The 26,642-nt window shown below is 42.1% G+C and overlaps 1 protein-coding gene across 2 annotated transcripts in view; it reads left to right on the top strand.

Annotated features, from left to right (window-relative positions):
* Positions 1-235: 235 nt before the first annotated feature.
* xrn2 (5'-3' exoribonuclease 2) overlaps positions 236-26,642 on the top strand; it is a 93,295-nt gene continuing 66,888 nt past the window's right edge. Inside the window, exons 1-14 of one of the 2 annotated variants that reach the window (XM_085981764.1) lie at positions 236-478; positions 13,064-13,191; positions 13,273-13,384; positions 15,412-15,523; positions 15,788-15,846; positions 15,955-16,044; positions 18,345-18,417; positions 18,512-18,562; positions 18,744-18,901; positions 20,507-20,584; positions 20,701-20,834; positions 22,881-22,938; positions 23,028-23,135; positions 23,724-23,768. In XM_085981764.1, coding sequence (XP_085837890.1) covers positions 404-478; positions 13,064-13,191; positions 13,273-13,384; positions 15,412-15,523; positions 15,788-15,846; positions 15,955-16,044; positions 18,345-18,417; positions 18,512-18,562; positions 18,744-18,901; positions 20,507-20,584; positions 20,701-20,834; positions 22,881-22,938; positions 23,028-23,135; positions 23,724-23,768 — 1,281 coding nt within the window. In that variant the 5' untranslated portion in view covers positions 236-403. The remainder of the gene's footprint in view (positions 479-13,063; positions 13,192-13,272; positions 13,385-15,411; positions 15,524-15,787; positions 15,847-15,954; positions 16,045-18,344; positions 18,418-18,511; positions 18,563-18,743; positions 18,902-20,506; positions 20,585-20,700; positions 20,835-22,880; positions 22,939-23,027; positions 23,136-23,723; positions 23,769-26,642) is intronic. The other variant, XM_085981762.1, reaches the window with a different exon arrangement.

The following is a 26,642-nucleotide window of genomic DNA, read 5'->3' as shown; positions in this document are numbered from 1 at the left end:
CTATTTATAAAGCTGAGGAAGTACTGTGTTCCTTATTTGTGTGTGGAATGCATTAATATGGTTATCGATGACTTTTTAAACAGCAAAAAAAAAGTGGTAGAATTGGCATTGAAACGATGATGCCATGATCGCCCAGTGGGCTTTGGAGAGCTTGACTGACTGCACAGGCTGCAGCTGAGAGCGCGAATCCCGTTCGCCTGCTGCCGGGGCCGCGGTGCGCGGGGCCCGCTCGCCTCCCCATTGGCCGAGCCAGGCTGGCGCGGAGGGCGGGTTGCTGGCCCAGAGTTCCGTGCGGCCCTGGTCTGCCCGGCGGTGCGAGGGAGTGAGGCCTGTATCAGCAGCAAAGTAGAAAACAGCAGCAATCCGAACCAGTTCAGCTTCGATCTGACTGAAATCACACAAGATGGGAGTGCCGGCGTTTTTCCGCTGGTTGAGTCGGAAGTATCCGTCCATCGTGGTGCACTGCGTGGAGGAGAAGGTGCGTGTTATGCGGGGCCTTGTTTGTGCGACTAGGCCTGGAGCCGGCCAGCAGCTCATTCTCCCACTCCTGCCGCTTCGGCCTCGCTGCTGGCCGCTTTTCGGCCAAATGTTTTGTCTCCTAGCTCGGTGTGGGAAGCGATAAATCTTAAATTTTCAAGCGGTTTGTATTTAGATTTTATTTAATAAAAATAAATAAAACAGCAGGCGAGTCACGTGACAAAGCGGAAGTGAGTGGCTCTAATTTCGTAACATGTTTTTATTGAATTTTCGTTCGCAAGGCGCACTTATAATGAAACGTTTACCGTGTGTCCTCTTTAAGTCAATCTTCCTAATGTAGTTTAGGTTTTTGGACGAACTGATGTTTAAATTGAAAACTCGCGTATTCTGAGTTATTTGCTGTCGTGTCGCGGAACAACCTTATCACGGTGCAGTTTGTGCCCTTCTCTGCCCCCTCGGTTTTATTCAGAGGTCTGTTAGTTCACGTTAGAAACTTAAGAGGGTTTTATTTTTGTGAAAGAAAATGTAAATACGTCAGCATCCGGGAGCTCAGCATCTGTGTATGCACGGCTGGTAGGAATGCAGTGAATCACAGTCTGCAATATAACTCGAGTGGGGTTGACTGGATTTGGTACTTTACAGCTATTGGCCTTAGATTACTAATAGAGGAGAGAGGTTAAGTGAAACTTCTTTACATGGCAGACTATTTGCCACAGGAAATAATTAAGACAGTCTATTGCATCTTTTGAAGAAAAGTTAAGATAAATATTTAAAGCAGAAGATATACGGAGAGAGCAGGGCAGTGGGATTAGTGTTGGATTGTTTTAGCAAAGATCTAGCACATACACGATGGGCCCAATTACTTTTTAAATTCTTTCCTGGGATGGCTTAATTCTGAACAAAGTATGAGGGGGGAGTTGGTTAAGGAAGATTGGGAAACTAGATTTTAGAAGATATGATGGTACATAAGCAATGGCAAATATTTAAAGAAACAATTTATAATTTGCAATGAATATGCATTCCCTTACAGAATAAAAACCTCACTGGAAAATTGGACCAACCGTGGCAAGCATGAGAATTTTAACATTAGATTAAAGGAAGAGGCTTATAATGTTGCCAAAAAGAGTAGTAAGCCTGAGCATTGGGAGGATTTTAGAATTCAGCAAAGGAGGACCAAGAAATTGATAGAGGGAGAAAATAGAATGAGAGTAAACTAGCAAGAGACATGAAAAGATTGTAAAAACTTCTGCAGGTATGTAAAAAGGACGAGATTAGCGAAAGTAAACGTGGGTCCCTTACAGGTGGAGAGAAGAGAAATTATAATGGGGAATAAGGAAATTGCTGAGACATTAAACAAAAACTTTTAAAAATCTATTTTCATGGACGAAGACATAAAGGCCCAGAAATTTGGATCGGAGGCTTCCCGCGGGTGCAAGCCTCCAACCAGCACTTACCTAGCGCGCCGGCCGTTGAGCTGTGGGCCCCTGTGGAATTCCGATCCTGGGCCGCCTCCAACTGCCGGCGCGCAGTGCTTGCGTATCCCAGGGGCGCAGTTAGTTCGAAGCGTCCCCTGGGATCAAGTGGTCCATGGGGAGCCAATGGTAGCAGGGAATGCTTCATTCATAAATTTGACAGGAAGCGCTGTCAAACTTATAAATACAGGTAGACTACCCTTTATCCGAACTTCTGAAACCCTCTTTAAAAAAAACCGAAGGTTTTTTCGGTCAGCGTAAGTCGTGCGCACGACATGACCAGAGTGGCGCACGACTTACGCTGAGCAGAGGGTCAGCGTAAGTCGGGCGCGCGGACCCCCACCGACCCCGACCCCCCGCCGACTTGCGCTGAGCAGAGGGTCAGCGTAAGTCGTGCGCACGAACCCCTGCGGAACCACCTGACTCTCTTCCAAAGGCTCGAAAGCAACGAGAGCTCTGAGCCCGCGGCGGTGCCGGCCCCTGTTCCGACCGAGCATGACGACCTGTTGGTGGAAATGCGGAACTTCATTGCATTCCAGGCTAGCAGCGACGGACAAGCCACGACTGCGGACACCCCCGCCGACCCCGACCCCCCCGCGGACCGACGCCGACCCCCACCCCCCCGCCGACCCCGACCACCCCCGCCGACCCACCTTCCGAAATCCGAAATTTTCCGAAAACCGAAACACGGCTGGTCCCGAGGTTTTCGGATAAAGGATAGTCTACCTGTACTAAAAGCCCCAAAACATCACTAAAACTTCAAATAATTTTTTTTTTAAATCACATTTAAAAAAAAATAACTATAAATTACATGACATAACTATTTTAAACAATAATTTAAAATTTTGAAAAAATTAATTATATTTTCTAACGGGGCTAAAAATAAACTTGCCCTTCTTTAAATTATTTAAAAATTATAAACCTGTGGAAAAAATGTTTTATTTTAATTAATTCACCACTTACCTTGTTAAAAGCAGGCCTTGTGCCTGCTTTTTAAAAGTGTAACTGCTGGAGATTTACTCTCCTGGAGAAACCTGCAAAACAAACGTAAGTTCGATGCGCACGCGCTGCCTCTCTGGCGCACGCGTTCCACCTGTCAACCCCTTCTTTCGAGGGAACGGAAGTTCCGGTTTCCCGCGCATGCGCAGTGCATGCACAAAACCGGCGCTTTCGTTGGGCCTACGCGTGAGTATTCAGCGTGTACTCACGCATGGGGACCTGAATTTCTGGGCCAAAAACATTCCAGAAATAGCGGGGAACCAAGTGTCTAGTGAGATTGAGGAACTTAAAAGAAATTAGAATTAGTAAGGAAATAGTACTGGAGAAATTAATGGGACTGAAAGCCAATTAAATCCCCTGGACCCGATGGCCTACATCCTAGGGTTTTGAAAGAGGTGGCTACAGAGATAGTGAATGCTTTGGTTTTGATCTTCCAGAACTCCCTGGATTCTAGAATGGTCCCTGCGGATTGGAAGGTAACAAATATAACTCCGCTATTCAAGAAAGGAGGGACAGAGGAAACAGGGAACTATAGACCAGTTAGCCTGATATCAGTAGTAGGGAAAATACTAGAATCTATTATTAGGGATGTGGTAATGGGGCACTTAGAAAATCATGATATGATTGCACATAGTCAACATGCATTTATGAAAGTGATACTGTGTTTGATAAATCTTTTTTTTGAGGTTGAAACTAGCAGGGTAGATAAGGGGAACCAGTGGATGTAGTGCTGTTGGATTTTCAAAAAGGATTCGATAAGGTGCCACACAATAGGTCATTACACAAAATTAGGGCTCATGGGATTGGGGGTAATATATTAGCATGGATTGAGGATTAGTTAATGGACAGAAAATAGAGACTAGGAATAAATGGGTAATTTTTGGGTTGGCAGGCTATAACTAGCTGGGTACCAGAAGGACCAGTGTTAGGGCCTCCTGCTATTTACAATCTATATCAATGATTTAGATGAGGGGACCGAGTGTAATGTATCTAAGTTTGGTGAAGATACAAAGCCATGTGGGAAAGTAAGTTGTGAGGAGGCTGGGGAATTAATACAGGTTATTAATCCCTTATCCGGAACCCCTGGGGCCAGATGTGTTTCGGAATTCGGAATTTTTCGGATTTCAGAACGGTAGGGGTATCTGCAGTTCTTTTTGACATTTTCAGTGAAATTAAACTCAAAATCACAAAATAACAAAAAAATATCAGAGCAGCAGACGCACGTGTGACTGGTAGCAGCGCTGAGACACAACTGACTCCTCACACCTGTGTGGGTCAAGCATCAGCTGTGTCGGGTCATGTTTGGCACCACTTGGGTCATGTCGTGCACACAAGTGACGCTCCACGAAAAAACTCGGTTTTCAGAGCTTTTCGAATTTCGGAATTGCGGATAAGGGGTTGTGGACCTGTAATGGGGAACGGGAAATTGGCAGAGACTCTGAACAAATATTTTGCATGTCTTTACTGTAGAAGACACTAACAACATCCCAATAATGGTTAATCAAGGGGCCACGGAGTGGAGAACTAAAGACAATCACTATCACTAAGGAAATAGTACTTGGTAAAATAATGGGACTAAAAGACAAGTCCCCTGGACCAGATGGCCTGCATCCCAGGGTCTTAAAAGAAGTGGCTGCAGAGATCGTGGATGCATTGGTTGCAATATACCAAAATTCCCTGGACTCTGGAGAGGTCCCAGCGGATTGGAAAACTGCTAATGTAACACCCCTATTTAAGAAAGGAGGGAGACACAAAGCAGGAAACTATAGACCAGTTAGCCTAACATCTGTCGTTGGGAAAATGCTGGAGTCCTTCATTAAGGAAGCAGTAGCAGGGCATTTAGAAAAACATACTGCAGTCAAACAGAGTCAGCATGGTTTTAGGAAAGGGAAATCATGTTTAACAAATTTGCTGGAGTTCTTTGCGGATGTAACAAGCAGGGCGGACAAGGGTGAGCCACTGGATGTGGTGTATTTGGATTTCTAGAAGGCATTCGATAAGGTGCCACGTAAAAGGTTACTGCATAAGATAAGAGCTCATGAAATATATTAGCATGGATAGAGAATTGGCTAACTAACAGAAAGCAGAGAGTTGGGATAAATGGGTCATTTTTGGGTTGGCAATCGGTAACTAGTGAGATGCCACAAGGATCGGTGCTGGGGCCCCAACTATTTACAATCTACATTAATGAGTGTGAAATAGGGGTGGAAAGTTTCCGGAAATTTTCCACAGGAAGTTTAGCTTGGGAATTTTGCCCAAAAAAGCACATGCTAGCATAGTCATATGTATAGTGTTTTTTTTGTATTTCTTTCATTTTTTTTCACAGGTCCTCTTAAAATTACTAACTAGAGATGGAATCTTAATTATTAAGGAATTTCTTAATATATGTTTATCTTCTTGCAGTACTTGGCTTGTTTTAATAATTACAAGTTTTGTGTGTGACTGTGAACAAATGTGTCCTGATTGGTTGGATGAGTGGATGAGCGATTAGCTCCCTCTATTGGTGATGTAGCGTCGTGCGTGCACAGGTCATGCTTACATCGCATGGAGCATCAGAAAAAATTTACTCACCCTGTTGCAATCATGCTGATCAACTGCAGTTTGACACAGACGAATGCCCTTTATTTCTCTGCATAGAACAATGCCACATTTACCGTCGGATGTGTGGAAGCATTTTACCCCAGGCATTAAAGATGGAAAGACTGTACGCGTGCAAACACTGTAGAAAGCCATATGTAAAGAATGCCACAAAGATGCAGCAGCATTTATCCAAATGCAACAACTTCACTCAAAGCTCACAGCAGTCAGCCTAGAGTTCCTCTGCTTCCATTCAAGAAGATGATGGTTCACATTCAGCATCAGGCTCCTTTATCATCAGCAACTCCTGGCCCACTTGGAAGGTTCTTTGATACAATGGATAACCATAACCAGAAGAATGCAGACGAGTGCCTTGCTCGAGCTGTATATGCGCCAGGCTCGCCCCTTATGCTCACAGCTAATGTGTACTGGAAGAGATTTTTCAATTTTATTTGCCCTGCATACTGTCCTCCCACCAGACATGTTTTGTCTACTTATTTGCTGGAGGCTGAGTATAACAGAGTCCAAGGAAAGCTCAAAGAAACGATAGAGATGGCAGACTGTTGCAGTTATTCAATTCAATTCAAATCGCTTTATTGGCATGACAAGGTACATCTTATGTTGCCAAAGCATCGAAAAACATTTATGGTTGAACACATAAACGCAGATCTATCCATACAGTGTATAAACAGATTTCAGATGGGTGGTCAAATGTACAAGAGGGCATCATAAACTACATTTTTATTTTATTTTAGATGGGTCTTTTTTGTGGGGGTTCAATAAAGTTCAAAATTATAACCTAAATAAAGTTTTGAAAGCCTGTTTTTTTTTTTATTTATATGGAACAGTATATTTATTTTGATGACAAAAATAATATAAGGGTCAGAGACAAAAAACTCAATTCCCATGGAAAGTTTCCTCTTTTAAAAATTCCTGGAATTTTGCAACCCTAGTAATGTAGCCAAGTTTGCGGATGATACAAACATGGGTGGGAACACAAGTTGTGCAAAGGACTCAAAGAATCTGCAAAGGGATATAGACAGGTTAGGTGAGTGGGCAAACATTTGGCAGATGGAGTATAATGTGGGAAAGTGTGAGGTTATCCACTTTGGCAGGAAAAATGAATAAGCAAACTATTATTTAAATGGAGAGAGATTACAAAATGCTACAGTTCAGAGACCTGTGGGTCCTTGTGCATGAAACACAAAAAGTTAGCATGCAGGTACAGCAAGTGATCAAAAAGGCAAATGGAATGTTGGCCTTTATTTCAAGGGGGTTGGAGTATAAAAGCAGGGAAGTACTGCTACAACTGTACAGGGTATTGGTGAGACCACACCTTTAGTACTGCGTACAGTTTTGGTCTCCTTATTTAAGGAGGGATATACTTGCATTGGAGGCAGTTCAGAGACGATTCACTAGGTTAATTCCAGAGATGAGGGGTTTGACTTATGAAGAAAGGTTGAACAAGTTGGGCCTATACTCATTGGAATTTAGAAGAATGAGAGGTGATCTTATCGAAACATACAAGATACTGAAGGGGCTCGACAGGGTAGATGCAGAGAAGATGTTTCCCTTCATGGGGAAATCTGGAACTCGGGGGCACAGTCTCAGAATAAAGGGTCGCCCTTTTAGAACTGAGATGAGGAGGAACAACTTTTCTCTGAGGGTTGTAAATTTGTGGAATTCTCTGCCCCAGAGAGCTGTGGAGGCTGGGTCATTAAATACATTTTAAGTGGAGATAGACAAATTTTTGCAAGGTAAGGGAGTGAAGGGTTATGGGGAGCGGACTGGGAAGTGGCTTTGGGCCCAAGATCAGCCATGATCTTATTGAGTGGCGGAGCAGGCTCGAGGGGCCTAGTGGCCTATTCCTGCTCCTACTTTTTCTGTCTATAGGAAATTTTGTGCTATCCGGCACCGACGGGACTGAGCTGTTGCCATCCCATCAAAACTTCCGGATAAACCAGCGCTAATGTTGAAACATACGGAGATTTTGAGCTCCGTATCTGGCAACAAACCCTGTTGCTTAGCTTCTAAACAGTCGGCCGTACCTTGCAAGCGTCTCTGTAGCTTAGTAACAGCTTCCGCGAGACCTTGCAGAGCCTGACTGGTGGGGAAAAAAAGCAACGAAAAGAAAAAAAAACCTAATGAAACGGCTCCTGATTTTTGCCGGTGGCTCGAGCATTCCGGACAGTTAACCTCCGGATAAACCAAAGTTTTCTGTACATGGCAGGATCAGATAATTGTATGTGCAGCACATGCTGGGAGGTCCCGTTGGTTTAACTGGTTGATTTGGAAAATTAATTCAGATGAATGGCAGCTGAGGGCAATATCAATTTAAATGTGCAGAAAATGATTATCAATAAAATGTGTACATAGTTTTGGGTGTTGGTTGGATCTATTAACTGAGAAATATATTTTAATAGTTGAAATGTAACTTTTAATATTTCCTGTTTATTGTATAAGTTTTTGGCTACATAACAATGAATGCACTTCAAAGTAATTTTGTATGTGAAGCATTTTGAGACATGATAAGCCTCTGCATGTCTTTCCTTCCCGCTATGCTTGTAACCGATGAGACAGTTTGCTGTCATCTGTGTATACAATCTGTTGTGTATATAGCACTTAGTTCCTGTAACATGTTTCTGTTATCCTCCTATGGCTCTTAATTGTAATGAAAGTGACTGTAATTAGCCTAAGTTTACTCCTCCATGCTCGATTTACTCATTCTTCCCACGTGATTGATTCCTAACCCTGCTCCTTTTGGTCCTGACTTCCATTTTCTCGAGCTATAGCAGACCACAGGAGTAAATTATTCCCTATAATACACTCAAAGTCTTGCATATAGCACACAATTCTGTGCAATACTTTCCCCATCAGTGTGTTGGCACCATTCCTATTATAAAATAGAACTGTGAGGAATGCCATAGCAAATCTAGTAAACTGACCAAAAAAAAGAGCAGTTGCAGGTGTCAAAAAAAAAGAAAGTTTAAACTTTTGAAACAGTGATTTCAATTCTACCCTGCCTTGCGCGGCTGCATTCTTAAACTGCTGTAAACATTCTCCAACAACATACTAGTTCCACAATGTCTCCCAACAACATAATTGACCTATCAATCAAAACAAAACCAGGGTTCCCATTTGTATTTTACTCTTGAGTTGTAGTTATTAGCTGTAGCTCAGTTGGTAGCATGTTTGCCTCTTGAGTCAGAAGGTTGTGGGGTCAAGCCACACTCCAGAGCTTGAGCAAAAGATTTACGCTGACACTCCAGTGCAGTACTTTTCTTCTTTCTTATGGTAGTACCAAATCAAATGTCAATATCTAAGTTGGATATTCATGCCAAAGCTTCCTGTGTAACAGCGTGGATATCTTATAGGCTGCCTGTGAATTTTCTCTGAGGGCCGTGCTCAGTGATGTGCTTCAGGGTCTGATTAGGAGCTCTAGTCGCATGATGAGGATGCTTTAATCTTCCATCTATGGAGAAGGTGGCAGCATCTACCATGATCGGTTCTGAGGCAGTTGATGGTTGTCCGCTCTTTGTGAAGGAGGTTTGATCCTTCAGGTTGCACTGTGGGGTCCTCTAAGGAATCCATTCCATAAGTCACAGTTCTTCCAAGCATTTCCTGTTAGTAGTGCAGTACTGAGGGAATGCTGCACTCGGAGGTGCTGTCTTTCAGATGAGACGTTAAACAGGGGCCCTGTCTGCTCTTTCAGGTGCATGTAAAAGATCCTATGGCATTATTTCGAAGAAGAGCAGGGGAGTTATCCCTGGTGTCCTGGGATCCCTCAACCAACATCACGAAACATAGAAACATAGAAGATAGGAGCAGGAGTAGGCCATTCGGCCCTTCGAGCCTGCTCTGCCATTCAATGAGATCATGGCTGATCATCCAAATTCAGTACCCTGTCCCTGCTTTCTCCCCATATCCCTTGATCCCTTTAGCCTTAAGAAATATATCCAACTCTTTCTTGAATATATTTAATGAACTGGCCTCCACCGCCCTCTGTGGCAGAGAATTCCACAGGTTCACCACTCTCTGGGTGAAGAAATTCCTCCTCATTTCAGTCCTAAATGGCTTACCCCTTATCCTTAGACTATGACCCCTGGTTCTGGACTCCCCGGCCATCAGAAACATCCTTCCTGCATCTAGTCTGTCCAGGCCTGACAGAATTTTATAGGTTTCGGTGAGATCCCCTCTCAATCTTCTAAACGCCAGTGAGTATAAGCCCAATCGACACAATCTCTCCTCATACGTCATTCTTGCCATCCCAGGTATCAGCCTGGTGAATCTTCGCTGCACTCCTTCCATGGCAAGAACGTCCTTCCTCAGATAAGGCGACCAAAACTGCACACAATACTCAAGATGTGGTCTCACCAAGGCCCTGTACAACTGCAGCAAGACATCCTTGCTCCTGTACTCAAACCCTCTCGCTATGAAGGCCAACATACCATTTGCCTTCTTAACCGCCTGCTGCACCTGCATGCTTACCTTCAGCGACTGGTGCACAAGGACACCCAGGTCTCGTTGCACTTCCCCTTCTCCCAATCTATTGCCATTCAAATAATAATAATGACTTGGTACACCATTAAAAACCTAGTTACACCTCATTCAACAAGGCTTAACTTTTTGGGGGTTTTTTTACAGCGAGATTAGAGCGTAAAAAGTGAAAGCTCACGTCAATTCAAGTGATTTCTAAGATTTCCATATGTGAGGATTTCAACAGCGCACCCTGAAAACAGATAATCTGGTCATATATCTCATTTCGGTTTGTGGGACATTGTATGGTAATTGGCTGCTACGTTTCCTGCATTGCAACAGTACGAAAGTACTTCAAAAACCGCTTTGAGACAACTTGAAGTCGTGAAAGGCACTATATAAATGCAAGTTCTTTCTTTGAGTCCCCCATTCATTTTAAGAATGCAGAGCAATTACACTGTTTAGGTTTAAAAGGACACATACTTGCATTTTATTTTACATGGTATTGACCTGTTCTTATAAGAACACACCTCCTCTGACTTGTGAACAGCGGTGTGGGAGATTTCCTGACATTTCTCTTGGGCATAATTATAGGAAAAGTTATTGCACTTGCATAAGAACAGGAGTAGGCCATTCAGCCCCTCGAGCCTATTCCGCCATTCAATTAGATCATGACTGATCTGTACCTTAACTCCACTGTATCCCTTGATATCTTTCCATAATAAGTCTTATCAATCTGTTTTGAAATTTTCAATTGACCCCATGCCTCACCAGATTTTTTAGGGAGAGCGGTCCAGATTTCCACTACCCTTTGTGAGAAGTGCTTTCTGACATCACCCCTGAACAGCGCAGCTCTAATTTTAAGGTTATGCCCCCTTGTTCTGGACTCCCCCACCAGAGGAAATAGTTTCTCGTTATTCACCCTATCAAATCCTTCAAAAACACCTCCATTAGATCACCCAATAATCTTCTAATACAAGCCTAGACTATGCAACTTGTCCTCATAATTTAACCCGTTTAGCTCCGGTATCATTCTGGTCAATCTGCGCTGCACCCCCGCCAAAACCACTATATCCTTCCTGAGGTGTGAACACCGTACTCTAAATGGGGTCTAACCAGAGCTTTATATAACTAGCATGACTTCCACTCCTTTTGTATTCCAGTCCCCTTGAGATAAAGGCTAACATTCCAGTAGTCTTTCAGTTATATTTTGTGCCTGTCCACTAGATTTTAGTGATTTCTGTACTTGGACCCGTAAATATCTCTGCTCATCCACAGTTCTGAGATTCCCACCATTTAGAAAATAATCTGATCTATCTTTCTTGGATCCAAAAACGATGACCCCTCACTACCCCATCTGCCACAGTTTTGTCCACTCACCTAATCTATCAATGTCCCTTTGTAACTTATACAAAAGCAAAATACTGCGGATGCTGGAAATCTAAAATGAGAACAGAAAATGCTGGAAATACTCAGCAGGTCAGGCAGCATCTGTGGAGCGAGGAAAGAAATTAACATTTTATGTCGATGACCTTTCGTCAGAACTCTTGACTACAGGTCATCGACCTGAAACGTTAACTCTGTTTAAGAACATAAGAATTAGGAGCAGGACTAGGCCATATGGCCCTTTGAGCCTGCTCTGCCATTCAGTAAGATCATGGCTGACCTTCAACCTCAACTCCACTTTCCACAGATGCTGCCTGACCTCTGTATTTTCAGCATTTTCTGTTTTTATTTCCCTTTAAAACTTCCTGCTCCCATCTATGCTTTTTACTGTACCACCTAACTTGGTGTCGTCAGCAAACTTGGATATACGACTTCTGGCGCACTTATGCGAACATTTCTTGCAGGTGATCGGCCTGGACATACTACTTTCAACTTTTTCTTGAAAAAGTCAGTCATTTGGAATGCACAGAGGAGGTTCCTCACTAGCACAAAGTACTTTATTAACCTAGAGCTTAAAAAATAAGATTAGCAATCATAATTTTAAAAAAAAAGAAAGCCAGACATTTACTCCCAGCTCTGACCTGCAGCCTGAAGAGCAGTTGAACTCTGACTGACTGCTGTCACTCTGTTTCATTCATTCATTCACCTGAGGCTCTTGTTATATTTAGCAAACAATTACTTCAAGGGAAGGGACACGGCTCCACCTCACTGGTAGAGTAATGCATGCCACAATGCTGCTGTCGTGATAAGAGTTCCATCTCTCTTAGATTAAGCAAAACTACAGAGAGTCACTAGTTAAAAATGATGTTCAGAAAGTATGGGGGTAATTTTAATGAAGATTGGGATCAGTGTGGCCGGGGACCAAGGTGGATGGGAAGCTGTCTGGCCCTCTGTAGCATGAGGCCCTTAAGAATTTAACTCCACGCCTCATCTGCATGATTGGTGTCAGTCTCCCGCCAGAACCTGGCATGGAGCACTACCTGCCCAGTGAGCGGGATTTTGGGTAGTAGGAGGATGCCACCGGGGACCCGAAGGATAGGTCCACTCAGTGGTAATGTAAGAGGTTGGGAGGGGTGGTCAGAATGAAAGGGAAGTCTGGGGCAGGGGAGGACCATGGTTTGAAGCTTACCCTGCTGGGCTGCTTCTGCCCCGGCTCCTCTTCCTGATAGAGTTGGCCTCACCGAGTGCATTTGCACCATGGCAATGTAATCAAGCCCAATCTGCATATTTAAATTAGAACACGCTCAGAATGCTAATAACAGATTAATATCAGGACCCATAGGTGAAAGTCATACTGGCAATGTTAGCTGCCCATCTGTTTTCTGCCAGGTGGGTGGGGTTAAAATGTCACCCTATATTCCAGTGGACTGTCTGGGAACTTCTCAGCATAATTTCACAGCGACTGCAATTGTATCACAGCAACTGCCAAGTTCAAGTGGTGTGCAAATACTTGGTGGAGGTCTTCTCAGCCCTTGCCTCAGTGTACTTTGGTTGCAATTGCACCAGAGGAGTCTGTTTATGTGAAGTTGAAATTTAACTTTTAGCAGTTTTTTCCTATATTAAATTTTATGGGATAGTGTATTATTTGTGACTTTTTTGTATTCAACTTTGTGCAGGGTAAAGAAGTCAATGGAGTTACAGCTCCTGTGGACAGCAGCAAGCCTAATCCGAATGAAGTGGAGTTTGATAATCTGTACTTGGACATGAACGGCATTATTCATCCATGCACTCATCCTGAAAACAAGTAATATTTCCCTTACAATAACTTTTCTGTCTCTGTCAGTTTGTACAAAATTCTGATTCTTGTTTTGAATGTACCTTACAGGCCAGCTCCCAAGAATGAGGATGAAATGATGGTGGCCATATTTGAGTATATTGATCGATTGTTTAACATTATTAGACCAAGGCGCCTGCTTTATATGGCAATAGATGGAGTTGTAAGTACCTATTTTTCCTAGTTCAAGAGGTTTGTTGTATAAGCTTTGAGGATCATGTGTCTGAAATATTGGTATGCTTTTTAAATTTTCACACCAGAGGGACCCATCTCAACTTACACATGTTTATTACAGTTAACTTTGCCTTCACAAATACTCTATTTCAAGGAATCTGTGCCTATTAAGTATAGATTTAAGGCCATAACATAAGAAATACGGGTAGGAGTAGGCCATTCGGCCCTTCAAGCCTGCTCCTCCATTCAATAAGATCATGGCTGATCTTCTGCCTCAACTCCACCTTCCCGCCCGATCCCCATATCCCTTGATTCCGTTGGTATCCAATAATCAATCAAGCTCTGTCCTGAAGATATTCAACGACTGAGCATCCACAGCTCTTTGGGGTAGAGAATTCTAAAGATTTCCAACCCTTTGTGTGAAGAAATTTCTCCTTATCTCAGTCCTAAATGGCCGACCCCTTATTCTGATACTGGACCCCTAGTTCTAGACTCCCCAGCGAGGGGAAACATCCTCCTAGCAATTTACCCTGCCAAGCCCCATAAAAATTTGAAGTACTAATTTTGAGTTTTGTATGTTAATTATGCAGGTCTTTAACCTACTACGCAGATAGTGATGGTATGGATTTCTGTTCGTTGCGGCATTGGTGGTGTTCTGATACAAAAAAAAGTCATACCGGAAACTTTGTTATACCCGGCACCGACAGATCGGCAACAGCTCGGTCCTATCAAAACTGCCGGACATACAAAGTTAATGTTGAACTGTATCTGACAACAAACGCTGTTGCTTAGCAACAGCTTCAAACAGTCGGCCCGTACCTTGGAAGCGTCTCTGTAGCTTAGCAACAGCTTCAGAGAGACTTTCCAAAGCCTGACTGTTGGGGGAAAAAAAAGCCACGAGAAGAAAACCAACCTAACGGAACGGCTCCTGATTTCTGCCGGTAGATCGAGGTTTCCGGACATACAACCTCCAGATGAACCAAAGTCTCCTGTACCTGTTCTTGCATGCTTTTAGTACAAAATTCAGCAATCAAATCACTCAGATTTTTAATCCTACTTTTAGCAGCCATATTACCTTTCAAGCTGTTGACTATGTATGTCTAAAAATTAAATTTGTAATATGCATCAAATAATCTGCAAAGTAAAGTTGTAAGTCTGCCTATTTATCTTCGAATCCCCTGTAAAAACCCTCTGAGCTTGGAGGTCGACTAAGTTCTCAATGCTTACAATCAGTTCAGGAGTGTGGCGCACACTACACCTATTTCGCAGCCTATGATAATTGAGCCATTTTTTTGTGCCTCAAAATTTCTCTTGCACTTGTTCTTTCCCTAGTGTAAAGCATTGCTGTTTAATTCTGAAATCTCAATGGTTGAAATAAATTAATTTGGTCTGCACTGTAATAAAGTGGACGAGCCTGCAGTGTTTAGCTGTCTGCTTTTGGATGGAGGTGGGTAGTCTTTAGGACATTCTGGTTAACAATTGCTGGAACTAGAAGTGTGACTGCCCCGAATAAACTATATATATTTTTATTATTGCTGTGGTGAGTTATCTGCATTTGGTATCGAGTTGATTGTCACCAGAAGGAAAAGCATAACGTACACAGATCTGCTGACTTCATTTACTTTGGCTGCAATCTTGCTGTCTCCTCACTTCTATCTTCGTACTCTTGGCTTTCCCATCCCTTGCGCTCAAGCAGATTTTCCCAAATCAAGGATTTTGCTCCACTTGGACAGCAATAATAACTAATGCACTTTATAATGCAGACAGTCAACAGCAATAATAAATACAAGTACAACTGTATCCTAGGAATCACACATTCTAAAACTGAACTAAGCAGCAATCATTACTATATAATAAATACAGCCAAAAATGCAGGCCAGTAATCATAAATAAAGATTGCACACAGCAACAGTATAAATATTATAAAATGCACCCACTGCTGGATCTAGTGTGTCGTGGAATTGAACCTAGTTTATGTCATAAGTATACAAGTAACAAGCATACCGGTTATTCTAGGCTCCTCGTGCCAAAATGAACCAGCAGCGATCTAGACGTTTTCGTGCATCCAAAGAAGGAATAGAGCTGGTCGAGGAGAAGAAACAAGTGAGGGAAGAAGTGCTTTCTAAAGGTACAGCATTTTTGTGTTCTGATGGTGGCATTTATTCCTCTCCCTATTTTTCCCCCATTCATCCAATTGCTGGAAGCAACAGTTAATCAACCTGCACTTTTGGGAAGTTACATGTGCTAAATTTCTGGCTGAATATCAAATAATGTAACTAAATTAAATATGAATTCAGTAGCATTTAAAGGAGTGACTGCGAAGGCTATCTGGACAGTTTCTGTGCTTATGCGCCACTCTGTGTAATGTGAAACTGGCATTCCCATTTTGCAGGTGGATATCTAGCTCCAGAAGAAAAAAAAGAGCGGTTTGACAGCAACTGCATTACGCCAGTAAGTATTAATCATTTGAAAATGGACATGTGAAATTCCAGTCTAGGTTGTGTTTCTTTACGGGTGTAAGATTTTAGTATTGAATTGTTCCTTTTTGATTTCTTCAAGGGAACCGAATTCATGGACAACCTAGCACAATGCCTTAGGTACTATGTTGCTGATCGCTTAAACAATGATCCCGGATGGAAAAACTTGACTGTAAGTGTCGGCTCATTTTAAATCTTAAGAGCATTTATAATGGTATGCGAGTGAAATTCATTCAGTTCAACATTGAGTTCAACAATTTCAGATAATTATCCCTGCCCCCATTTTTCATGCAGTATGATTTTTGCCATTCCCATTTGCAACATTTTATCTTTCCTGCCTCTTACAAAAGTACAGGATGTTCTTTCTATTTCTTCCTCCCCTTCTAACCCTCTTTCCCCCCCCCCCCCCCCCCCCCCGTCTCTGCACCTGCTTAATATCTGTTACATCTCCAGCTTTTTCCAGTTCTGATGAAGGGTCCCAGACCTGAAACGTTAACTCTGTTTCTCTCTCCACGGATGCTGCCTGGCCTGCTGAGTATTTCCAGCATTTTCTGTTGTTAAGTCATTCAGCCTATTTAGTTTGCTTTGTCATGCAGGTCAGATTTCTGGATATGATCTTATTCCTGTTGCATTTTGCATTATTGTACTCTTTTTGCTGAGTCGGGAATGAATCTATTTCTCTTTTTTTTGAATTCTTCAACTTTTGAAGCATCGACTCCACTAGGTGCTAGATTGTTCCATAAATCAACTAAGTATGAACATATTGATCCTTGGGTTCAGCTTGTGGTTTCTTTGGTTGAATCATGTTCTTTGAATCTTCCGATCTTTGTTTTGCACAAAATTCTCCATTCTTTTCAAAATAGTGATCATATTCCCCTTCCTGTCAATATTTTTTCTCTAGTGAAAATAAACTTGGCTGCCTGGGGTTTCTTTGTCACCAAAATGTGGGTTGAAACTGAAATATTTACAAGAGTTCAACAGAACAGGAAGTAAAAAAATTTTTTTTTTAAATCATGGAAAGGGGCTCTTACAACACAGACTTTACATACAGGTCACAGAGCAACAAGTCATCTAACAGCAAGCTGCAAATTCTCATGCAGGTCAGCAAAAAGATAGGAATTGGGTTGCTTTTAAAGCTTCACGGCTTTTAAATGAAACAAGGCATTGGAAACCAGTAGGCACCAGAGTTAGACTGCCAGCAGCAACAAATTGCCAGCCATATATGCAGGCTGTGGCACACTTGTCCAGCAGTGACAGAAAACAGCTGTCTCTACAAGCTGTCTGACAATAAGGAAGCAGTTATTGAGCTATGCCATCTACTAAAAGGATACTTTGAGCCAACATAAAACATGAGAACTGCATTGCCCTCGACCTTTATGCCTTTGACTCATTCCAGATTTGCACTGTAGTATTGGCCAATATGCTGCCTACACATATATCATGCAGGTGCCTGAGGCATTGGGTAAGATGGCCAGAACAATCATCTCTTTTGCTGCTAGAATAGCAATGGGAGCATTACACGGCTGATCAATTTTTATTGTCCTGCTGCATTTTCCAAACTACATAGTCCTTGGTAGCTATTTGCCAACAGGTTGTTACCTTCCTGCTTTTTCCACTGGCACTACCTCTTGTTTCTGCTCAATTGCGTACTGTGACTCACTTGGTGCTATCTCCTCAAACTCTAACTGCATTATTCAGGATGTGTTGTTGATCCTCATCCATTGCTCCTGTTGCTGTAACTTGCCCTGTTCCAGTATGGGACCTTAGGCTATGTTGCCACCATACCCCACAGCTAGGCCCTAGCCTCCCTCACCCCTGGGTCAAGGCAGCTAAACCTCGCATTCCAACCCCCAGATTACCCCTCCCTAGCTCTGCTCAAACCAGACACCTAAAATAAACCAGCACAATAATGTACTTTCCATTACAGCATATAGTCTCATCAAACGGATCCTTCAAGAGCAAGTTGCTACTTCCAAATAAGCCAGTTTCACCTTTTATAGTGGGAGTTTTGTTGCAATTAGGCTAATTAGAATGCACATTGTCAACTGCCACATCCCACCTAAACATATAACCTTGAATCAGAGCCATGATTCCAGCACTTCTTCACATGTTTGTACTGTCCCTTGATTTTAAACAATCAAAATTACTTAAAAGTGGGCTGGTACTACATGTTTGTGACCCAGTTAGATTTTTGAAATGGTGGCACCAAGTTTTGTTTATGAAACCTCTTAATATTAAGGTTTCAAAATATTGCTTGTTGCTGCCGCTGGTTTGAATTGTGCAGTGTTTCAGAATGGATACTGCGTCACAGGCTAGATATTATACTGTAGTGGAATTACAGGTAAAAAGAGCATTTGCATCTATTAGGTGAAGAGCCTTTTGTGGATTGGTAATCTTTATAATGCCATCAATAGGGAAATCTAGTTTCTATCGAAACATAATAACTGAATTGCTCTTTAAAAATTCACCCAGGTTATTTTATCAGATGCAAGTGTTCCTGGTGAGGGTGAACACAAGATCATGGATTACATAAGAAGACAACGAGGTACGTGTATTACATTTTGGTGCGGGGGGGGCTGCGGCTGAGGGCAGGATTGGCAAACAGTCTTTTATTACAACTGTTAATTTTTACTTCACAGCTCAGCCAAACCACGATCCAAACACTCATCATTGTTTGTGCGGGGCTGATGGTGAGTAGTTCTCTTATTGCCTTCATGCTGTGAACTGTGTAGCTCTAATGGAAAGTAGCATTGTTCATTATGTATCCTGTTAAGGATCATATTTGTTTTTCACAATCTCGACTGCAATTATGATCGCAACCTGAAAATATAAATGTCCTAATATGGTACTAAACCTGTTTTCTTCTGACAGCTGATCTTATCATGTTGGGATTGGCAACTCATGAACCAAACTTCACTATAGTCAGAGAAGAGTTCAAGCCAAACCAGCCGAGGCCATGTGCTCTTTGTGGTCAGATTGGTCATGAAATCAAAGAATGCCAGGGTTTGCCGAGAGAAAAACAGGGAGAGGTACAGTAGTAGAAGTCTGTAAAATGTTGCTGTCATTTACATGTCCTAAACTAAATTGCTAATCTGAAAATAACGAAGTTGATATCACTGTAGATACTTTAAATATGGGACCTCTTTTATTGATCAAATGGGGGAAGATTTGAGATGTAAGCATCTCTGCAATATGAGAATTAGAACAGATCTGTACTTTATATCTTGCATGGCAAAGATTCGTTTATATTTTTAAAAATACATTTCTACGTACAGTTATACTCGTATGTGCAAATCAGGCAGCGGCAATGGTCTCGGTGTTCTCACCTGCCACAGATGACTTCCAAGATTCAGCTCGGAAATAATATTTTTAAGACACTTCATCTTACACCCCGAGCTTTGGACTTCATAAAGAAGCGACTTCAGCTTAGCATTTAAGATTAAAGCACCCATGTGGTACACCCTGCATGATTTCACTCCACTTTATTTCTTACTACACCTCTTCCCAAAAGAACCCACTTTTACATCTACAGAAAAGACAGGACTTTATACCTTGAAAATGCTTATTTTGAGATGTTATCAATTTAAAAGCAGCTGTTGTATCACTCCTCTAGTCCCCCTAGACAAAACAATTAGCAGCCACTTGACATCTCAAAGTTTCAACATATCAGTGTTACTAACCGTGAATCCCCACAATCTGTTACAAAGTTGTTGTATTATCAGCAACAAGCCATATTTTTTAAGCTAATCTCGAGCTTTATTCATTGCAATGTTACCAAGTTTCACCACTTAACTTGCTGCTGCTCGCTGGGCATCATTTCCCACTCATTGTGTTGCCATCTGCTCTTTCCCTACAGAAAATGCTGACTCAACTCCAGCCCTACTTGTAAATTGAGCGCCAGCAAAAAATGATGTTTTCTGAGCACAATGCACATTACTGCTGCAGTTACCCAGTTAGGGCGGCTCATGACTGTGTATCATGTTGAAAGGTCTAAGAGCTGCATTTAAGAATGAGAAGAACTGCTTTGAGGCTTTCCATTTGCTGCCACTGTGCTAATGAGTATGGGATAGCTCTGCATCCTGGTATCACTTGTGCAGCTTTTGAAAAAAAATCAAGTTCATGCTGCAACAGTTATAGTAGTACTGCATTGTTGCTACTACTCCAGAAGGAGCAATTCTTTGACCTATTGTTTGCATTGTTAACTTCTTGCTGCACAGACCACAGAAGTATAAAACAACAATGTGCATTTATAAATCATCTTTAACGTAATTAATGCTCTCGTGAAGAGCCTTGGAATGTTGCTCATGTTTATAAGATATTAGGACAGATGACCAAAAGCTTGATTAGAGGTAGGCTTTAAGGGCATCTTAAAGGAGGAGGTTTAGGGAGGGAATTCCAGAGCTTAGGGCCGAGGCAGCTGAAGGCACGGTCACCAATGGTGGAGTGAAGAAAATTAGGGATGCGCAAGAGGGCATGCTTGTAACAATATCATGTTGCAGCTACACAATGGAGATGTTCCATCGGTTAGAGCAAGTCCAGCAGTAGCCAGAATAAGCTTGGTCTTAGTTGGAAAATAGTTGATGGAATAAGACCAGTGGGTTTTCAATATCAGACTTTCATTTTTTTCTCTCCAGTTTGATCAATTCGCAGGTAATGCTCCAGTTGGCTCAGATGTGGAGTTCATATTTATCCGATTAATTGTGTTGCGTGAGGTAGGTTGATTTCAAAAATATTTACCCTGATAAAATGTTTGATTGTTTGCCTACTATGTATATAAATGCAAGTTGTTGTATAATGCAACTAAAGATGTTTTTAAAATTTTAACCAGTACTTGGAAAGAGAATTAACTATGGCGAGCCTGCCCTTCAAATTCGATTTTGAGAGGAGCGTTGATGACTGGGTTTTTATGTGTTTCTTTGTGGGAAATGATTTCCTGCCTCATCTGCCGTCCCTGGAAATTAGGTATGCTAATTCAATTAATTATTGCAGTATCTTGTGGCCATTTCTTTGCTGTTGAAATTGATTTCTTGAAGGAATATATAATTTCAGGATTGGCAGTACTTTTTGAAGACATCTGTATAATGTTTTCACTTTAAATTTGTAAACAATTTTGAGTTTCACCATTCACTGTCCTAAAAAATTAAACAATTGTGGTTACCTTGATCTATTTTATTCAGATTTTAAAATATTTTTGATCAGTTAAATTCTGATGACCTCCGGAATGTTGGCTTAGAGCAGTTAGAGTTGTCTGGTGGAGGTGAATTAATAGCTAACATCTTAAGAAATCTTGTAATTTCAAATGCCTTCCATTGTTGTGCTTATTAAGGAGAAAACACCGTTAGTGCTGACTTACTCCATGCAAAGTTTGTGAGGGGTGGGTTTGTGCTGGAAGCTGGACAACCTCAAGGAGCAGAGATATGGGGCTTGCAGTCCTGTCACACACTGGCTTGTGTTCCTGAGTGATAACTAGGTCTTAATGGGCTTCACTGCATTCTCATAACTTTATTTTCAGTCAAATAAGATAATTGCTCCGAATGATCAAAATTCTAAATGGCACATGTGGCTTGCAGCAATGTATTTAACTACAGGATATCAATTTTCTTTTCGTTCATCTCTGAAACAGAATGTTTCTGGAATTAAATTGGAACTTTTAAACTATAGGTTGTGTTTAGATCTGTCGGGACAGAAGCCATGGAGAATAAACTCTATGCCCTGATAATTGTGGGGATGGTGCGTGTTAGGGCATCTAAAGCCCAGGGATTCTGGTAGCACCTCATTGTAGCTTGGTGGGGTTGGGTTGCTGATTGCAGCAACGAGGAGAGGTCGCGATTTGCAGAAGGGAGGCCGAAGGCTTCATTGATTGGCGGTGGGGGGGGGAACCACTCTTGCTTTTCCTGGCTTGCACTAAGCTGCTGGAGCTGGCAGCTCTCCCCTCCATTTTGCTTCTGGGTTTCCCCAGCCCTGGGAAACCCAGCCGGCATATGTTAAATTTAAATCAGGTTCACACTGCACTGTGGTAGGCTTATTTAAATGTATATGATAATTAAGTGTCCTGCCTCTCCAAGACGGGAAACACGCATGCCTTGCTACATGCCGCCGTAAAATTGGCAGCAGGCGGGATGGGGACGTGTTCCCCTATTTTTATTTCTAACCCATCCCCTGCCCGTCATGGGGCGGTGGAGGGTTAATAGCGAAGCATATGAATAATATTTTCAAGAACATTTAATTTTGTGCTATCAGTATTAAATATTCAAAGAAAATGAAATGTGATTCAAATTTATTTTTAATTGATATTTGCTGCTAGTAGATATTGCATAAATCAAAATGCTGTGGATTTTTTTATTTGCACAAGCAAAAATTTTTTTGTGGGAGGTGTGCACATTTGTTATACAGGTAGACTACCCTTTATCCGAACTTCCGAAACCCTCTAAAAACCGACGGTTTTTTCGGTCAGCGTAAGTCGTGCGCACGACATGACCAGAGTGGCGCACGACTTACGCTGAGCAGAGGGTCAGCGTAAGTCGTGCGCACGACCCCCCGCCGACCCCCCCCCCCCCCCCCCCCCCCCCAATCCCGCGGAACCACCTGACTCTTCCAAAGGCTCTAAAGCAACGAGAGCTCTGAGCCCGCGGCGGTGCCGGCCCCTGTTCCGACCGAGCACGACGACCTGTTGGTGGAAATGCGGAACTTCATTGCATTCCAGGCTAGCAGCGACGGACAAGCCATGACTGCGGACCCCCGCCGACGCCGACCCACAATCCGAAATTTTCCGAAAACCGAAACACGGCTGGTCCCGAGGTTTTCGGATAAAGGATAGTCTACCTGTACTGTGTTTCCATGCACCATGCAGTTCAGTATTTCGTGGGTTGGGTTGTCTTACAAATATTGTGAAATGCAAGCAGTTCTGCAAAATTGACTCTTTAATGTTAGCTCAAAACTGGTGGCTAAAATTTTGCTCTTTAGCATCTAATTCTTGAAACTGAATTGGGTACTGTGTCTATTTCTCAGGGAGGCTGCAATTGATCGACTGGTTGGCATTTACAAGAATGTAGTACACAAGACTGGGGTAAGTAAAGCAAAAAGTATTGATGACCAATGGCATTTCATTGCAAAAATCAAAATTCAGAAAATGCAAAAGATTTTGTTTCTTTTTAGGGATACCTTACGGAGAATGGTTTTGTCAACTTGGAACGAGTGCAAATGATTATGACTGCAGTTGGAGAAGCTGAGGATAACATCTTTAGGAAGAGAAGAGATGATGATGTAGGCTTTCTCTGGTTTTGCAATCTATTATATGTTAAGGATATACTACTTAATACAGTTGTATCTGTTTAAGGTAAATTACAAAGTTATATTTGATCTAACTATTGCAGATAAGTTATTCAGGTATTGACATTTTGACAAAATTGCAAAGTAAGCGCACGTTTTTCAGTAGCTGCCATTCAAAAATAAAAGCACATTTGAGGCTTGTTAAAGGCTGTATGAAACAATCATTGTTTAATGGAGGGGTTTATTTTAACAATGCTTTCACAGATCAAGTTTACTGTCTACTTAGCTTCATATAGTTTCTAAACTTGTGGAGTGTAAATCGGGTATTAAGGCTTGAACTGACGCCTAAGTCAGTTGAAACTGCTACCTCCAGGGAGCCTTACTCCTTACTCTTGCATTTATGCTACAACTACAGTATTGGAGTGAAGCTGCAGTTTGAGTGTAACTGCTCCACACTATTTCTGCAGTTATAGTGTGAATGAGCCCTAATAGAATTGTATTCCATGAAGCTACAGTAAATAGCTGCTTTTTAATCATCTTGTTAAACATACAAGTATTACAATTGAAATTTATGACTTGCAGGTATCATTCAGAAGAAGACAAAAGGAAAAAAACAAAAGGATGAAAGTAAGTCATTCCCTGGTTCTGTTATAGAAGTAAATTTTAACAGTAGTAGGAGTGTCCAGTATTCTGTTAGTTTGAAAGTGAGGATTTAAAAAAGATTTGATTGCTCGGAAGGAACTCTATATAACTGGTGGTGAGCTAATTGCTTGGATTTTATTTTTGATCAGACGTGCGAAAATCCATCGCCTTGTTTAGCTTCTGAACCAAGCTATTGAAGAGTCTGTCGAATTTCTATTGCCAGATTATGGCATGCACACTGCTTCCCCATAGGAACATGCTCCACTTACCTAATCCAGAGAATTCAGGTACACGTTGGCAGAGCCAGAATTTAAGGACCTCCACCCCCCAGGAATTCGAATTTAACAGCTAAAACTGCACAATTAAGTTTCCCCTGCTTGTCCAGCTAGGACCACGCTACCTATTAATTCACTGACATGCAAGGTTATCTGTAGCTGAGTGGGAACAATTTCTGCTCCCAGTGACATTTCGTAAAAATCCATCTGGATCACTAATATCTTTGAGGGAAGGAAATCTGCCGTGCTTACCTGGTCTGGCCTATATTTGACTCTAGACCCACAGCAATGTGGTTGACTCTTAACCACCCTCAAATGGCCTAGCAAGCCGCCACCAAGGTGGCTCGCCACCACCTTCTAGAAGGCAATTAGGGATGGGCAATAAATGCTGGCCTTGCTGGTGCTGCCCACATCCCATAAATGAATTTTTAAACTAAACCGAGATCTGCAGCACTGTAGACCTGTGCTAAATCTCCCTTTGGTTCTTCATTGCCTACTTTGTAATCTTAGAGCCATCTCAACGCTGCATACTTTCCTCCCCCGCCACTGCTAGTTATTGCAACTCGCCATAAAATTTGAGTGCATTGCCACCATCCTGTTGACCACAGCATGGACATACAATCATGCCCAATGTAATGGTGGCTCTGCCAGTTGGAAGTGTGGAGTTTCAATAGTCGTTGCGAGCCTCCCTGCAACCCAATCGTGGTAAGCGATGAACCCTGGATGTATGAGTATGTGTTCTTACACCTGGCCTCCAGCTATTTGCCATCCAGAAACTGTTGTCCCAAGTGTTTCCTCATCAGCAAATGATGCTCATCTGTCTTCAGCAAACTCTTGAATGCTCCCTGCAGTGCTGAATTATGTCTGGTGGGGCTGAGGATGAGTGAGAATTAGAGCACATTTGGAGATATTAGCACTCTTCAAGAAGAGGCAAGGTTCTCTTGGCCCTACTAATTGTTTTCTGCACCGAAGTATCAATCTTAATTTGTGTGTTGAAGTACGGCTGTTTCTTCAGTCGTCCATGAAGGATTTTTCCCATCCTCAAGAAAAGGGAACCAGTGTGACAAAACCTGTTTTGGTTGAGACAGCAGTTTTGTTGCTAATGTGCATTATCTTCTCTGACAGCCATGTCGGAATTGATTTGGATTGAGAAATCACAATTCATAAACTGAAACTTGTTGAAAAAGGAGGATGACTTATTACCAAGGGTAGAGACTATCTTTTTATATGCTTGGACCCAGGCCCAATGTAATTTTGAGTTTGGCCGTTGACCACTATTCTGGTTGTTTGTGTTTTGGAGACCTTTGCTATGAGGTGGGATCTAATTTTCAACCTGGTTTTCAGACCTGTCTCTTTAAGCTTATTAACTTTGTAACTCTGCAATATTGTCTGGTCTCTGCCTGAGTTATGGTAACGAGAATTGCCTACCACTTTCATTCCCTGTGAGCAAACTGTTCAGAGTCCTCCAGTTCATGCCGTACGCTCGCAGGTTGTTTTTCCAAGTACAGAGGGTGTGTTTTGAAGTCATCTACACCTGGATATTCTCCACTCCTTCCTGAAAAGGAAATCAACTAATTGGGTTCTTGAGAAAAGACGGTGGTTCAGGGATCCTTCAAGTGTGATTGCCCGCATACTAGGATTTAACAGACAAGATCTGTATAACAAGATGCATCTTTTTGAAAAGGACCAGATACATTCTGTTTGAATAATGTTATCCGCCCATCCTACTATGGGGGCAGCACACAATGAATGCTTCTGATATGAATGTAACTACCATTGAATTGTGTTCTCTGGTGTGTTATTTACAGCTGAAGCTTTGCAGTTTCTGTTCAATGGGCAGCGGGTCTTTTCTTTTTAGTGCGATAATATTGGAACAGTTGCAAAATCTCCCCAGGGAATGTGCAATGTCATGGGAAGATCTGGACTCCACAGAATGTTGTTCCTTGAGCAATTAATTTTGGTAAAGGCTTGGTTGCAAAAAGTAAAAGAGGGTTACAGGAGACCATCTGATTTTTTTCCTGAGGGGTGGGGGTGGAGGATGCAGGTGTGGATGTTTTCTTCTCAAAAGGATTACTTGATGGGTTGGTTTGTATAGTATCGTGCCTACTCTTACTGGAGGTAGACACTTTATTCACAAGTTCTGTAGTGGCTTGACTTCTGTTTGTTTGTATTATGCTTGGACTGGTGGGTAGAGGATGAAGACCCACCATGTACTATTTGAATAAGGAAGACCAGGATGGTAATTACCTCATTACATGGAACTCCCAATTTATTTGGCTAGCTGCTTTAGTTGTTCAAGATACATATTTCACATCTCCATCAGGTTTCAACCACAAAATTATCAGATACTTTACATCAGAGAATGTCAATTGTTGTAAGGCATGTCATTAAACTCAATTGTAACTAAGTTATAAGAACATAAGCAGGAGTAGGCCAATCAGCCCCTCGAACCTGCTCCGCCATTCAATAAGATCATGGCTGATCCAATCTTGCCCTCAAAACCACTTTCCCGCTCTCTCCCCATACCCATTGACTCCCTTATAGTTCAAAATGTCTGTCAATCTCCGTCTTGAATATATTCAAT

Source organism: Somniosus microcephalus, chromosome 3 (genome assembly GCF_052327205.1).
Source record: "Somniosus microcephalus isolate GS21.2 chromosome 3, FLI_Smic_1.0, whole genome shotgun sequence".
In the NCBI taxonomy this organism is placed as follows: domain Eukaryota; kingdom Metazoa; phylum Chordata; class Chondrichthyes; order Squaliformes; family Somniosidae; genus Somniosus; species Somniosus microcephalus.
Note: the sequence above shows the minus strand (reverse complement) of the source record. Positions and strands in the feature narration are given on the sequence as shown.